The sequence below is a fragment of the Phaenicophaeus curvirostris genome, chromosome 2, assembly GCF_032191515.1.
Source record: "Phaenicophaeus curvirostris isolate KB17595 chromosome 2, BPBGC_Pcur_1.0, whole genome shotgun sequence".
In the NCBI taxonomy this organism is placed as follows: domain Eukaryota; kingdom Metazoa; phylum Chordata; class Aves; order Cuculiformes; family Cuculidae; genus Phaenicophaeus; species Phaenicophaeus curvirostris.
In genome coordinates, this window is record NC_091393.1 from 29,766,391 (window position 1) to 29,781,240 (window position 14,850).

The following is a 14,850-nucleotide window of genomic DNA, read 5'->3' on the forward strand; positions in this document are numbered from 1 at the left end:
ACTAAACCATGTCACTTAGCACCTCATCCACCCGTGCCTTAAACCCCTCCAGGGAAGGTGACTCAACCCCTGCCCTGGGCAGCCTCTGCCAGTGCCCAATGACCCTTTCTGTGAAAATTTTTTTCCCATTGTCCAGCCTAAACCTGCCCTGGCAGAGCTTGAGGCCATTCCCTCTCATCCTGTCCCCTGTCCCTTGCGAGAAGAGCCCAGCTCCCTCCTCTCCACAACCTCCTTTCAGGTAGTTGTAGAGAGCAATGAGGTCTCCCCTCAGCCTCCTCTTCTCCAGGCTAAACAACCCCAGCTCTCTCAGCCATTCACAGAATCACAGAATCACAGAATAACCAGGTTGGAAGAGACCCACCGGATCACCGAGTCCAACCGTTCCTACCAAACACTAAACCATATCCCTCAGCACCTCGTCCACCCGTGCCTTAAACACCTCCAGGGAAGGTGACTCAACCACCTCCCTGGGCAGCCTGTTCCAGTGCCCAATGACCCTTTCTGTAAAGAATTTTTTCCTAACGTCTAGCCTAAACCTCCCCTGGCGGAGCTTGAGGCCATTCCCTCTCGTCCTGTCCCCTGTCACTTGGGAGAAGAGGCCAGCACCCTCCTCTCTACAACGTCCTTTCAGGTAGTTGTAGAGAGCAATGAGGTCTCCCCTCAGCCTCCTCTTCTCCAGGCTAAACACCCCCAGCTCTCTCAGCCGCTCCTCATAAGGCCTGTTCTCCAGCCCTTTCACCAGCTTTGTTGCTCTTCTCTGGACTCTCTCCAGAGCCTCAACATCCTTCTTGTGGTGAGGGGCCCAGAACTGAACACAGTATTCGAGGAGCGGTCTCACCAGTGCCGAGTACAGAGGGAGGATAACCTCCCTGGACCTGCTGGTCACGCCGTTTCTGATCCAAGCCAAGATGCCATTGGCCTTCTTGGCCACCTGGGCACACTGCTGGCTCATATTCAGTCGGCTGTCAACCAACACCCCCAGGTCCCTCTCCTCCAGGCAGCTTTCTAGACAGACTTCTCCTAGTCTGTAGCACTGCATAGGGTTGTTGTGCCCCAAGTGCAGGACCCGGCATTTGGCCTTGTTAAACCTCATGCCATTGGACTCTGCCCAGCGGTCCAGCCTGTTCAGATCCCTTTGCAGAGCCTCCCGACCCTCCAGCAGATCGACACTTCCACCCAGCTTAGTGTCGTCCGCAAACTTGCTCAGGGTGCACTCGATGCCTTCATCCAGATCATTGATGAAGACATTGAACACATTCCTCACAAGGCCTGTTCTCCAGCCCCCTCACCAGCTTTGTTGCTCTTCTCTGGACTCTCTCCAGAGCCTCAACATCCTTCTTGTGGTGAGGGGCCCAGAACTGAACACAGGATTCGAGGAGCGGTCTCACCAGTGCCGAGTCCAGAGGGAGGATAACCTCCCTGGACCTGCTGGTCACGCCGTTTCTGATCCAAGCCAAAATGCCATTGGCCTTCTTGGCCACCTGGGCCACTGCTGGCTCACGTTCAGTCGCTGTCAACCAACACCCCCAGGTCCTTCTCCTCCAGGCAGTTTCCAGCCAGGCTTCTCCTAGTCTGTAGCTGCTCAGGGTTGTTGTGCCCCAAGTGCAGGACCCGGCATTTGGCCTTGTTAAACCTCAGCCCATTGGTCTCAGCCCATGGATCCAGCCTGTTCAGGTCCCTTTGCAGAGCCTCCCGACCCTCCAGCAGATCGACACTTCCACCCAGCTTAGTGTCGTCCGCAAATTTGCTCAGGGTGCACTCGATGCCTTCACCCAGGTCATTGATAAAGACATTGAACAGGGCTGGACCCAGCACTGAGCCCTGGGGAACCCCACTTGTCACTGGCCTCCAGCTGGAGTTAACTCCATTTCCCACCACTCTCTGGGCCCTCCAGCCAACCAGTTTTCCACCCAGGAGAGTGTGCGCCTGTCCAGGCCAGAGGCTGACAGTTTCTCAAGCAGAACGCTGTGAGAAACTGTGTCAAAGGCTTTACTGAAGTCCAGGAAGATCCATCCACAGCCTTTCCCTCATCCAGTAGCCGAGTCACTTTGTCATAGAAGGCGATCAGGTTAGTCTGGCAAGACCTGCCTTTCGTGAACCCGTGTTGACTGGGCCTGACCACCTGGTTCTCTTGCATGTGCTTCATGATAGCACTCAAGATCACCTGCTCCATGACTTTCCCTGGCACTGAGGTCAGACTGACAGGCCTGGAGTTCCCTGGATCCTCCCTGCGGCCCTTTTTGTAGATGGGCACAACATCAGCCTCCAGTCCAGTGGGACTGCCCCAGTCTTCCAGGACTGTTGGAAGATGATGGAAAGGGGTTTGGCCAGCACATCCGCCACCTCCTTCAGTACCCTTGGATGAATCCCATCCGGCCCTATAGACTTGTGGGTGTCTAGTCCGGCTAGCAAGGCTCTGACCACCTCCTCTTAGATCACGGGAGCCTCATTTTGCTCCTCTAGCTCCTGGGTTTGTACACAGAGGGAACAACTTTCTTTACAATTAAACACTGAGGCAAAGAAGGCATTAAGTACCTCAGCCTTTGCCTCATCCCCTGTCACTGTTCCTTCTGCGTCCAATAGGGACTGTATGGTCTCCCTAGTCCTCCTTTTATTATTTATATATTTATAGAAAGATTTTTTGTTATCTTTCACAGACTTTGCCAATCTGAATTCTAGTTGAGCCTTAGCCCTTCTGATTTTTTCCCTACACAATCTCACTTCCCTCCTGTAGTCCTCCCAAGAGGCCTGTCCCCTCCTCCAGAGCCCATAAACGTTTCTCTTCTTCTTGATATCCCTCAAGATCTCTCTGTTCAACCAAGCTGGCTTTCTCCCCTGCCGGCTTTTTTTCCGGAACATGGGGATGGCTTTCTCCTGAGCTGCTAGGATTTCCTTTTTGAAGAGCTCCCAGCCCTCGTGGGCTCCCTTGCCCTTAAGGGCTGTCTCCCATGGGACTTTGCCAACCAGCCTGCTGAAGAGATCAAAGTATGCCCTCTGGAAATTTAATGCTACCATCCTACTAACCACCCTCTTTACTTCACCTAGAACAGAAAACCCCATCATCTCATGGTCGCTTAGTCCTAGGCGTCCACCTACTGCCACATCCCCTACAAGGCCTTCTCTGTTCTCAAACAGCAGGTCCAGGAGGGCACCCTCCCTTGTTGGTTCATTCACCAGCTGTGCGAGGAAGTTGTCTCCAGCACTCCAGGAACCTCCTAGACTGCTTCCTTCCTGCTGTGTTGTACACCCAGCAGATATCAGGCAGATTGAAGTCTCCCACAAGAACAAGAGGCATCGATCTAGAGATTGACCGCAGCTGCTCATAGAAGAGCTCATCAGCTGCTTCTCCTTGGCTTGGTGGTCTGTAACAGACTCCCATCACAAAATCTACCTTCTGGTGGGCTCCTCTGATTTTGACCCACAGGCACTCAACCTCCTCATCTCCACAATCCATCTCAGTGATGTCCAAGTCCTCTCTTACAAAGAGGGCTACCCCGCCTCCTCTCCTACCCTTCCTATCCCACCTGAAGAGCTTGTACCCCACCATAGCCGTACTCCAGTTATATGAGTCGTCCCACCACGTTTCCGTGATGGCAACGACATCATAGGCCCCTTGCCCTACGACAGCTTCCAGCTCTTCCTTCTTATTCCCCGTGCTGCGTGCATTGGTGTGAATGCCCTTCAGCTGAGCTGCTGAGCCTTCAGCCCTCTTAGAGGGAGCAGAGTTCATTCCCAATTGCTTGGTAACTGGAGTAGCTGGATCCAGAGTGCCCGTATCTCCCTTAGCACCCCCAGGTGTGTTCTCCCGCACTTGCTGTGTGGTGAGGTACTGGTGGTCCTCTCCAGCACACCCTGTCCGAATCACCAGTGCCCCACATCCAGGCTCCTTTCCTTGTGGGAGAGTTAGGACCAGCAAGAGGGCGAGGCATATTGGGGTGAGGTGAAATCAGATTTAAGGGGTTTTAAATGCAGGTGGTGATTGAGTTACGTGTAGCCCGTTGTAGACCTCTAGTTGGTGTGGCCATCAGCACTGCCAAAACAGAACATCCTTGCTGTAGTGATGACAGCTTATAGCTGGAAAACATGAACATATTTTCTTAGCTGTGTTCATTTGGTGTAGGAATTAACTGTGTTCTGAGCTGCCTTCCTTGGCTGATGAATGCTATCTGTGCAGCCCATGGTTTTGAGCGTGAATTCTGTTAACAGAGGTGGTAGCTACAAAGTGTAGAACGCTCTATAAATCTGAAAACTTAGTAGCCGTCATCTTTCTTCCATTAGAAGCAAAATCTGAAAACACTCAGCCAGGAAGTTTGGTTTGACTGTTTCTGATTGTCTTCTGGTAACCAAAAAATGGCAGTCAACGAGATGTTGCTCTTTCAGTGAAAGTCTCTGGCATCTGCTGAAATGGCTCTTCATATCACAACTCCTTTTGAGAAAGATTGCGCCGCTTTTGTTGTATTCAGCTGTCAGTGGAGAGGAAAGATTTGTTTGCATTCCTGAATTCTTGTTCCTTTGGTGTTGATGCCAATAAGTTGTTTCAATCTGTGCTTGATCTCAGAGTCTCTCTACTATTTCCGTCACGTAGTCTTGGTTCTGGTTTGTTGAATCCTGGGTATAAGAGGAGTGATGGAGTACAGGGTGTCACTCTTCATACAGAGAAATTCTTTATATCCTAGATGTTCTGTGCAGCTGTCTTTCCTGTCTCTGAAATACTTACAGAGTTAAACATTTCAACTGTTAATGATTTATCTTCCACAGTTCTGCATAGGCTTAATGCTTGCCACAGTGGCACACAGATGGTACCTTGGTCTTGGCCCTGGTATTGAAAAGCAGTGGTTCATTGCATTAAAGTTCAAGGGGACTTTTAATAACCATCTAATTCATGACTCTTAAAAATAAGCAATTAGATGGGCAGGCTCATTATCCCCTGAGCAAAATATGTTTTGGTCATGCCAGTTTGAGATCCAGGTGATATACGTGGGCTGCAGCGTCCAGACTTTTCTCCAGTATGATGGGGCTGGAATTGTCCTGCTCGGCATGGGGGAGGATGCTTTTTAAATGCACATCGTATTGGCCTAGCTTGTTTCAAATTATTGAATGTCTTGAGAATAATGCAGTGGAATTCCACTTCAACGTACTGTTCTTCTAGGAACAGCCAGGAAGATCTTTTTCCCTATTTTCTCCTCATTTCTCCCGTCTTTCCTTTATTCTCTATCTTCCTTCTCACTCCTCTTTTCTTTTTATTAAATTATGTGTTTGGGTTTCTCTCCGTACCTTGCAATCTTCCAGTTCTTTCCCTTAAGTTTCTTTCACTCAGAATGAAGTGATTTTTTTTTTTGTTTCTTTGAAATGCCTTCACCCCTGCCTACAGGGTCGGAATAACAGCCGCACCCAGGTTTATTTCAGGTTGCTGCTGCTTGGCAGCATTTTGAGAATCTGCAGTGGCACCAGAGCTGGCCACAAAAAGGGAAAATGCAAGGTCAGAAAAGTCTTTGCCTCTGCCACATTATTCAGCAGCTGTATTTTCTCTTGGAGACATGAAAGGCTCTTGCCCTCTGAGGTGCTCCTGCATGGATAGAAGATGAGCTTGTGGCGTGTCTATTTGTAGTGTTCTTTAGAAGCTGGAGCTTTAAAAAGCTGGTTTTTTTCTGTGTTTGCCCCCATGATACCTTTTCCTTTTTACCCACTCATGCATCTGATAGATAAGGTATATATTTGTAGGTGTAAATCCAGAGATTTACAAGCTGTCCATCACTTTTCTAGTATTTAAAATCTTTCATGATCTGTGCTGCAATCAAACCAAGCTGCATAAATTTTCCTTCTTTTTATTTTTTTTTAATTTGGCAGGTATGAGGCTCCAGATTCTCAAGAAAAGAAATAAGATAAATTGTTAGTCAGGTGTTTAGCAAAGCAGTATTTTTTTTTCTTAATTCCCTGAACTCAGTGACTAGTCTCAGAAGCAGTCAACTAGATTTTTGGTTTTATTCTTGATGCTGTTTTTCATGTACATTTTTATTAGTGAGAAACCAGCTGTTGTTTTGCTCTATATTCTTTTTTTCTTGGCTGTTGGAATGTTTGAATTTAACCTTTATACATGTATATGTTTTTATATATAGGTGTGTATATATATAGTTATATGTACATGTATATATTGATATACAGAGTTTATATATATAGTTATATGTACATGTATATGTTGATATACAGAGTTGTGCGTATATATTGTATATATTATATATTTTTATATATTTAAAAGATGTTTTGCCCTGTCAGAAAGGTAGCAGAGCAAAGAAACGTGGTGCCTGTCCATGGGGTGGACTGTAATAATTAAGTTTTAACTCGAGAGTAAGCCTGTTGCCCACACACTATAATAGCCAGGAGTTTGAAGTTGCTGACAGTGCTCTGAGCTTTTACGTGCTCTCTTATCTCTTCTGGTCTCAGGCTCTGGAATAGGTTAAAGACAGGAGCAGAGGTGGTGAGCTTGGAGTTGCTGATTATCTGGTTTAAAGACTTAAAGCCAGACCTGAAGAGTTCTCGATAGACTCTGTGTTGACATGACTTTCTGCTGTATTCTGTACAAGCTGAAGTTTCTGATACGTTGACAAGATTTATGCATGAAAACTGCAGTCTGTTTTACTGCTGTAGGAGAGAACATGGCTTTACTGGTCGGGTTTGTCTGGAATTCAGAAGACAAGTGGTATCTGCTGGACTTGAGCAGCTGTTGGTGGCTCAGATTTATGAGTGAGCATTAAGTGTTGGGTGGGCATTTGGCAGGATTTAAGAACCTGAGGAAAGAAGGCACCAAACTTCTAAGGTTGTTATCTCTAAACACTAAATCATCTACATAAAACCAGTCTTCTGAGTGACATCTACCAGGGAGAGCTATTCTACTTCCCCTCCAAGCAGTTCTGTGAGACTGAAGGCTCAGAGACAGTTAGTGCTGGGACAGACACCAGTAATTAACTAGGATTGGTGCACAAGAGACACTGTCTGCCAGCCAACTTTTATAACCGTAAAGTCCTGGCGTGTGAATTTATAAATTCATAAATTGGTTTTACAGAAGGACTTTTAAATGGTCTTACCAGTCTGTGGTACATTTACATCATAGCAAATGGCAAGGCAGACAATAAATACTTGCTAACTGGTCAATTCTGTTATAGAGGTTTCTTCATGTTGCTAGGGAAATATGAATCCTACGGAGAAACCCTGGAAAAGCTGGGGAAATGGCATTGCATGCAAACTCTGACAAAGGGGTAGCAAATAATCCAAGTCACAGGATTGCTCCTGGATGCTCTCAGCCACCACTCTAGACCACGTAACCTGGTCCCTGCTGACCTGGGGCTGCTGGAGGTGCAGTGAGCTGCAGCCGTGGCCACAGAGGAGAGCTCGGGATTGTTCAGGTCGCAGTCAAAATAGTCACTGAATGGATGTGGCAGGCAATGCCAGTCCCAGATGTAGCGTGACGGCCTTTCTGCAGACATCTCCTCTTCAGATATGTGCTTTTTTTCTCCTTCGTGTACATAAAATCTTTGGGAAGAGTTTTATAGTTTTATATTTTTAGATATTTATAAATATTAAAAGTATAAATCTAATCCAGAAGTGTGCTTTATATATAAAATATACATACTGAACTACTGGGACAGATGTGTTTGACTTCGTTTGGGAAGAAGTGTAGCCTAGACTGTATAAATACATATGATTTTATATATAAATATATCAAATATATCTGTACTATAGCAGATGCGTTTGTCAAAATAACTCTACTTAAAATAATCCAGTCTACTAGATGAAAACAAAGAAGGACAACAGGAATGAAATCCAGTGTTAAATCCCTTACTTTGACTTCCAAAAGAGCCATTTTCCGTCGTGTTGGTAAATTCAGATTAAGAGAAGTCCTTAAGGCAGCCATGGCTAACTGGTTTTCTGATAAGAGAGGTGACTGAAGCCGTTTATTGAGAACATAATTCAGATCCATGATCTGAATCTGAAATGTAGAGTCTGTTGAAAGCTCTGGTTTGGGTCACGCTTTGTGAAAAAGACCCACCAGTTAAAGGTTGCTGTGTATGACTATTTTATTCAACCGTATTTTCTAGTCGCTGTGTTCTTAGGTAGCTGATTGTGTGTCTGTAAACTGTTAACTCAATACACTTGCTGTTTGGCTGTACAGTGCCATGAAATAATTGACTATAGCACAAGGAGAAAAATCGTGCTCTTTTATAATTTCTTGAATGACTTGCATGGAAAAGAGATGCATTATTTCCTGCTTTCCCAGAGTTTTTCGCAGATGTTTTCACATTATTTCTGTTTCACTGTTTTCTGTGACTTGTTGAAGCCTGGACAGAAAGAATTGTTCTATTCTTGACTTAGCAGAGATCAAGTCAGCCGTTTGTTCTCACTTGAAAATGTAGTCTGTGTAGGTGGACCAAAAACTAAGAGGTTACTGTTCAGAAATCCAGTTTGTATTCACTTAATGAATTAATTGTCGTGCTGAAATAATGAAAGATTCCTTTCCCCTCCAGACCCATCTACCAGAGTGTATCTCCCGGTCATGTTTTAAATACGTTAACATGTTGTTACAGCAGCAAGACTTGAGTCACTTGAGTGTCTTTATGTAGTGGTTCCTTTTTTGTGTGGACATGCACATGGTCGTAGGATTTGGCAGTCATTAGTCAGTTTATTGATTACTTATGGAAAGGCTGCTCGAACAAACTATTACTAAAGCTATTTCCTCTGCCTCCTGACACCAGCTTTTGCTGCCCTAAAAAATGATGACCTGCATTACCGTTTTCCTTACAATTTCAGTATTACTAGATATGGATCACTATCTTGCAGGAATATGGGAACGACTCTGACTTTGACTGCGGTGGAGTTTGGAGCCTGAACTGACGATCAAATTCTCTTCTGGTTTTCTGCATCTTTAAGTCTGTTTCTGTGGATCTGTTTTCAGGGCCTGTGGAGTCCTGATGTTCATACTGAGTTGATAATCACTAAATCTCTAATTAATTAAATATTAGTTGGGTGGAGGTGTGTTCAGGAGGTCGATTGGTCTGTTGTTCTCCACCTTTGCTCACTGGATCTCTTGGGGCCTCCTAGCAGATGACCAAATCACAGCAAAATCTTCTATGGCTGATGCTGTAACTGGTGCCCTTCAGCATGAGAGCACACCAGTATGTATTTTTCAGTAATTTGTTTCTCTAGAGCTCCTTTCTGTTGTCTTCTCTGATTGCCGTTACTTTACATTCTTCCTGGAGCGTTTCAAGTCACTGGAAAGCATGAGGATACGATCTGAAGCAGCAAGACACCGCAGGTGCTTTAGGAACAGTAGGAGTCTTCATCTGATTTTGACAGAAGTTAGTTTTTTCTTTTCTGTTCTCTTTCGAGTGTTGCGTTTTTGTTGGTGTTGGCTTTTTATTTTGTTTGGGTTTTTTTTTTTAAGGTTTCTTAAACACCGTGATGTAAAACCACAGAAACAATTTATTTAGTTGCGACAGCGTGCCAGGTGATCATGAAGCAAGATTTAGTCTGTGCTTTAGAAAGCTTCGTTCCCTGTGCTCCTTTGAAGGGACACCTGGCAGAGATGTTCCACAGGGATGCGGTGGCCTTCTGTATGCATCTTCCAAGGCTGGGTGCCAGGTTTCTTGAGCCTTGCTTTAATGCCACCAAGAACAACAGGTATTTATTCCCGTGCAGAAAAGGAGGTTGTAGAGAGGTGGGTGTTGGTCTCTTCTCCCAAGTGACAGGTGATAGGACAAGAGGGAATGGCCTCAAACTGCACCAGGGGAAGATTGGACGTTAGGAAAAATTTCTTCACTGAAAGGGTTCTCAAAGACTAGCAGAGGCTGCGCAGGGAGGTGGTGGAGTCCCCATCCCTGGAGGGGTTTAAAAGACAGGTAGGTGAGGTGCTTCAGGATATGATTTAGTAGTGGACAAGTACACTTGGAAATGATGATCTCAAAGGTCTTTTCCAACTCAATGATTCCATGAATCTAAAATTTTGTTGTTAAAACTAAAGACTATTTTAGCATAGATTTAGTGTGCAATTGCGGTTGTAATGATTGTGTGTGCCTTCAATAGGCTAAAATGAAAGGCCTGGTGCTATGCTATCTTGGACTATTTGTGCTTTATTTGGAAAAGTGACATAAAAAATAGAAGACTAATTCTTCTCCCAAGTGACAGGGGACAGGACAAGAGGGAATGGCCTCAAGCTCCGCCAGGGGAGATTTAGGCTGGACATTAGGAAAATATTCTTCACAGAAAGCGTCATTAGGCAATGGAACGGTCTGCTCAGGGAGGTGGTTGAGTCACCTTCCCAGGAGGTGTTTAAGGTGTGGGTCATGAGGTGCTGAGGGGCATGGTTTAGAGATTGGTGGCAATGGTTGGACTCAATGATCCGGTGGGTCTCTTCCAACCTGGTGATTTTATGATTCTACCTGGTGACTTGGAACTTGTTTTCTTTGGCAGCATGGGGTGGAAGCCTTTAGGAGTCAACTAAGCATTTTTTGTTTTTAACACACCACTCTGAATGGGGGCAATCAGCCTCTGCTGCACACATTCCTGTCTCAGCAGAAAGTGTTTGGGAAGGAGGGGGTGAGCAGAAATAGCTCTGCTGCTGTTCAAAGCTGCGTTCAGGATTTGCTTCCCATTATCAGCGTGGCCGAAATCCTCGCGGATTACCAGCCAAATGCATTGAGCAGCCAGTTTCTGCTGGCCTGATGGATTGAAGGAAGTTCACTTTGATTCACTCCTGCTTTGCAGCAGAAGACAAAGCAGAGAAATATTTCTCAGTGAGGTGTTACGGCAGCATAGTTGTGCTGCGAAAGAGGAATTTCCACAGTGATACCAGTAAGCTTCAGAATCCTGGGGGTCAGGGAACAAGCGTAGACCTTGGAGCTGGAAGGTTGATATCATCTCTTTTCTCATCACTTATTAACCCACACGGAATACATAAAATTGCCCTTTTTTTTTTTTTTGTCTGGATTGATTTGTATCAATATATTGGAGATCTTAGTCTGAAATGTGTCAGATTTTACATCTTTGCCATAAAATTACGTCTTCACCAGGATTTTGGTTTGCATATTTTGCAAAAAAAAAGCATATTTTGTTTGAACATCTGCCTAAACCTGGTCTAAAAACCATAAAATCATCAGCCTCAGGATATGAATTTCCCACACTTGGAAGATCAGTATCGCAGTGACAAACCAATATGAGTAAATATGGTCTTAAGATTGGATATACTACATAAATTACCCTAGATGTTTGGGGGAGTGTGGGGTTTTGGTTTGGTTTGGTTTTTTACCCATGTGTGTAACTTGTAAATGAGCTTTCCTCTTTGTGGGGAATACATTTGGTGTGTGCGAGATGATTTTCTTTCTGGTTAGTCATTTGACAACTCTCCATCTGGGCCCTGAAGGCTGGGATGAAGATGCTCTGCATGATCCTACCCAACTGCTGTCTTGAAAGTGATATATAGGGTATTGTAGCCTCTTTTTATAGTTCACTTTGTATTCTTGTTTGCCCCAGTTGGTCGTTACCACAAAAATGTTGCGATAGCAGCGTATACCATGGGTTGGGAGAAAAATGCAGGCTAAAACTCTGAGTGCTCTCAAAATATTCATTATTTCTAAAATTAACTTAGCAAACCAATTGATCTGTCATGCTGTTGGGAACAAAAATATCTGGCTTTGTGAGTTGCAGTGTTATCAGGCTGGAAAAGGGGCATAAGAGAGTCTTGGCTCACAAAGGACCTTGAGTCTTGCCTGGGTAGATGGAGCTGTGGGTATTAAGGAATGGATTTTAAGCGATGGGTAATCAGTGTTGGTGAAGGAGAGCTTGTAACTGTGGTGAAAATGGCAGGGATTGGGAAAGGTTTTTGCAGGTATAATGTCACACAAAAGTCAAGGACCTAAGGATGTTTCCTGATCCCATTTTGTGGGTGTATTATCCAGGATTGTTCTTTCTGCTTGCTATTATATACGCACGTGTGCAGCCCACTGCAAGTGCTGACACCGTCACATTAGCCAGCGCTGTTTATAGCTCTTTTTTTCCCCAAATAGCTACCAGGCAGAAGCTGACAAGGAGACTTTCCGCAGCAGAAATCTACTGAGTATCAATAAAAGCCAATGATGGAACGACTTTGCTTTTCTGCTCTTTTCCAGACTGTTCTGCGATGACTACAGCAAGATATCGGCCAACCTGGGACTTGGTACTTGACCCATTAGTGTCCTGCAAGCTCTGCCTTGGGGAATATCCCGTGGAGCAGATGACAACAATAGCACAATGCCAATGCATCTTCTGTACCCTGGTGAGTTTGCTTTTTTATCAGCCTTAAAAAAAAACAATGTATGACTTTAACTGCAGAAATTGTGTGTTTCTGCTGAACGGGTTTCACCCTGAAGTGTCTGTGCTGCAGTGGAAATAAATACCTTTCCTATATTCTTGATACACATGCAAGAAAACCTTTTCCCACTTAAAAAAGAAAGTTTTTACTCAGCACCTCTGTGTGCTGCTTTATGCAGTTGTCTCCTCAGCAAGGTTATTCAGATTTTACCTTTCATCTATTAACAGCTTGGATTTTTGATGCGGTTTTGTTTCTTGTATTTTGGTTGTTTTGTTTTTTCTTAAAAAAAACCCCAACTTTAGCCCCAGGTCTTTCTGGAACAGTCACACACACTCTTGCAACTAGAAAAGCATTTACTATATCATGGATTCTAATTTCACCCTATCATAATAAATCGCAATCGCATAACAAGTTTTCATTACCATATTGCACAAATGTGTGCCTAGAATAACAAAGATCTTGTCAGTTAAGGATAAAACACTCTTCGGTTAACATAAGAGTAGTACATAGCAAAGATCATCACAGTAAATTGGTGTTAGTAGTTTAGAAACAGAAAAGCAGAAGTAATAGTTTCCATCCCTAATGAATTGGAATGAAAATGTTAGGTCCTTTAGTTTTGCAATGGGTGCAGTTACACGAAAATGACCTTGTAATGATGGTTCAGCAGTGGAAAAATTACAGTAAAATCGGTAAGGATATAATTTATGGGACGCGTTCTTAAAGACTTTAATGCCATGTCATAAACTAAAAGTAGGTTTAGACTTCGGATCAGGTGATTTTTAGTTTGAAGGTCCTTATCAACAAAATTAGGTGGAGGGAGAGGTCCTTTTATTTCTTAATGTTGAAGAACAAGGGTCTTTTAAAGTAGCATTTTGTGCGTTATTTTTCTTCATGGAAACATCACCATGTTTTAATTTTTTTATTTCTGCTGGTTATTGAGAAGCAATAGAGGGGGTTGCCAACAGACCACAAAGCTGCTTCTTGTAGCTTACTGAAAACAGCAAAAAAAGAAGCAATGCAAACAGCTCCGTCTGTGTACATTTAATATCAGAAATACTTGAAGTTGTCACAACTAACTTCAGTGTTGATAAGAAAAGAGAAAGTTAGTACACAGGCAGGTAGACAGCTCTGGTCTGTTGTAAATGCTGCCTGTCCAATTAAAAAATAAGTATCGCTTCATTGTACACTTTGAAAGCAGGGTTTGCTCAAGCATGCAACAATATATAAAATAACAGGCTTCATGAAAAACAGAATAGTAGGCTTTGTGAAACTGCACTCTACTGCACAATAGACAGTTCTAGTATTTACAGCTGCGTTTTCTGTGTCTCTCCCTGTTGCCTGGATGCAGAGAATATTTTGATTTCATATTTCAGTAATATTTAAATGGCAGGAGAAAGGTTAAGTTACCAGTTAATCTTTTCATCTCCACCTCATTCCTTCTAAGTTTTGCTGCCGTCACTCTTCCCTTTCTTCTTGGTAGGATGCGGTTACTGACTGCAACCGCTCTTTCAAAAGGTATAACCTGTTATAGATACTAAAGTGCGACCTTTGCCAATAGCCTGTAGGACCTGGCGTAAGTAAACTTACTGTGGTGACACTGGATTCTTGTCTCATACTCTATTCGGGTGGAATGAATAATCAGTCCATTTGTACCACTTGTATTTGATTGTCTTGAATAGTTCTTTCAGCTTTGTCCTGTTTAATGAACCAGCGTACCTTGTCTGATTGGTATGAGCTTCACCATGGTGACAGTTGAATGCCCTGAAAAAATTATTTACCCTAAAGCTTTCCTGTGAATTAACAGCAAATAATATTACCCTTGCTTTCGGTTGTGGGGTGGCGGGGGGAAGGTGAGTTGGAAAAATAAGAATTGATCTCAATAATGGCAGGAGACATGAGCTATAAACTTTTTGTAGCCCAGGAATTTGGCATGAGTGAAACCCAAGGCCACCTCCACCTTTTAGGACAGGCTACAGGTTAATAAATTGCTTAATATTCCCTTAATGAGCCAGGCAAGGCTTTTTGCCCATTGGCAAAGGTTAAGGAAGAACATGGCAACTTTGCAGAGATTCCTCCAGTGATGATTTCCAGAAACTTGGTGTTTCATCGTTGCGGTCTTAAGTATGAACCGTGTTTTGTAAACAGCCAAATCTGAAGTTATTGAGAACCAACAGGAATCGTAGAATCCCTAGGTTGGAAAAGACCTTTGAGATCATTGAATCCAACTGTACCTGTCCAATAGTAAACCAGATCCCTGAACACCTCATCTACCTCTCTTTTAAATACCCTCGGGGTGGGGACTCACCCACCTTCCTGGGCAGCCTCTGACAGTGCTTGAGAACCCTTTCGGTGAATATATTATTCCTGATGTCTAATCTGAACCTGCCGTGGTGCAGCTTGAGGCTATTCCCTCTCGTCCTATCACTTGGGAGAAGAAACCGACACCCACCACGCCACAACCTCCATTCAGGCAGTTTTAGACAGTGATAAGGTTCTCCCCTCAGCCTTCTTTT

At 44.1% G+C, this 14,850-nt stretch overlaps 1 protein-coding gene across 1 annotated transcript in view; it reads left to right on the plus strand.

Moving 5' to 3' along the window:
* RNF144A (ring finger protein 144A) overlaps positions 1 to 14,850 on the plus strand; it is a 58,846-nt gene that overhangs the window by 19,967 nt on the left and 24,029 nt on the right. Inside the window, exon 2 of the mRNA XM_069851601.1 lies at positions 12,156 to 12,301. Within this exon, the coding sequence (XP_069707702.1) occupies positions 12,167 to 12,301 (135 nt within the window). The 5' untranslated portion in view covers positions 12,156 to 12,166. The remainder of the gene's footprint in view (positions 1 to 12,155; positions 12,302 to 14,850) is intronic.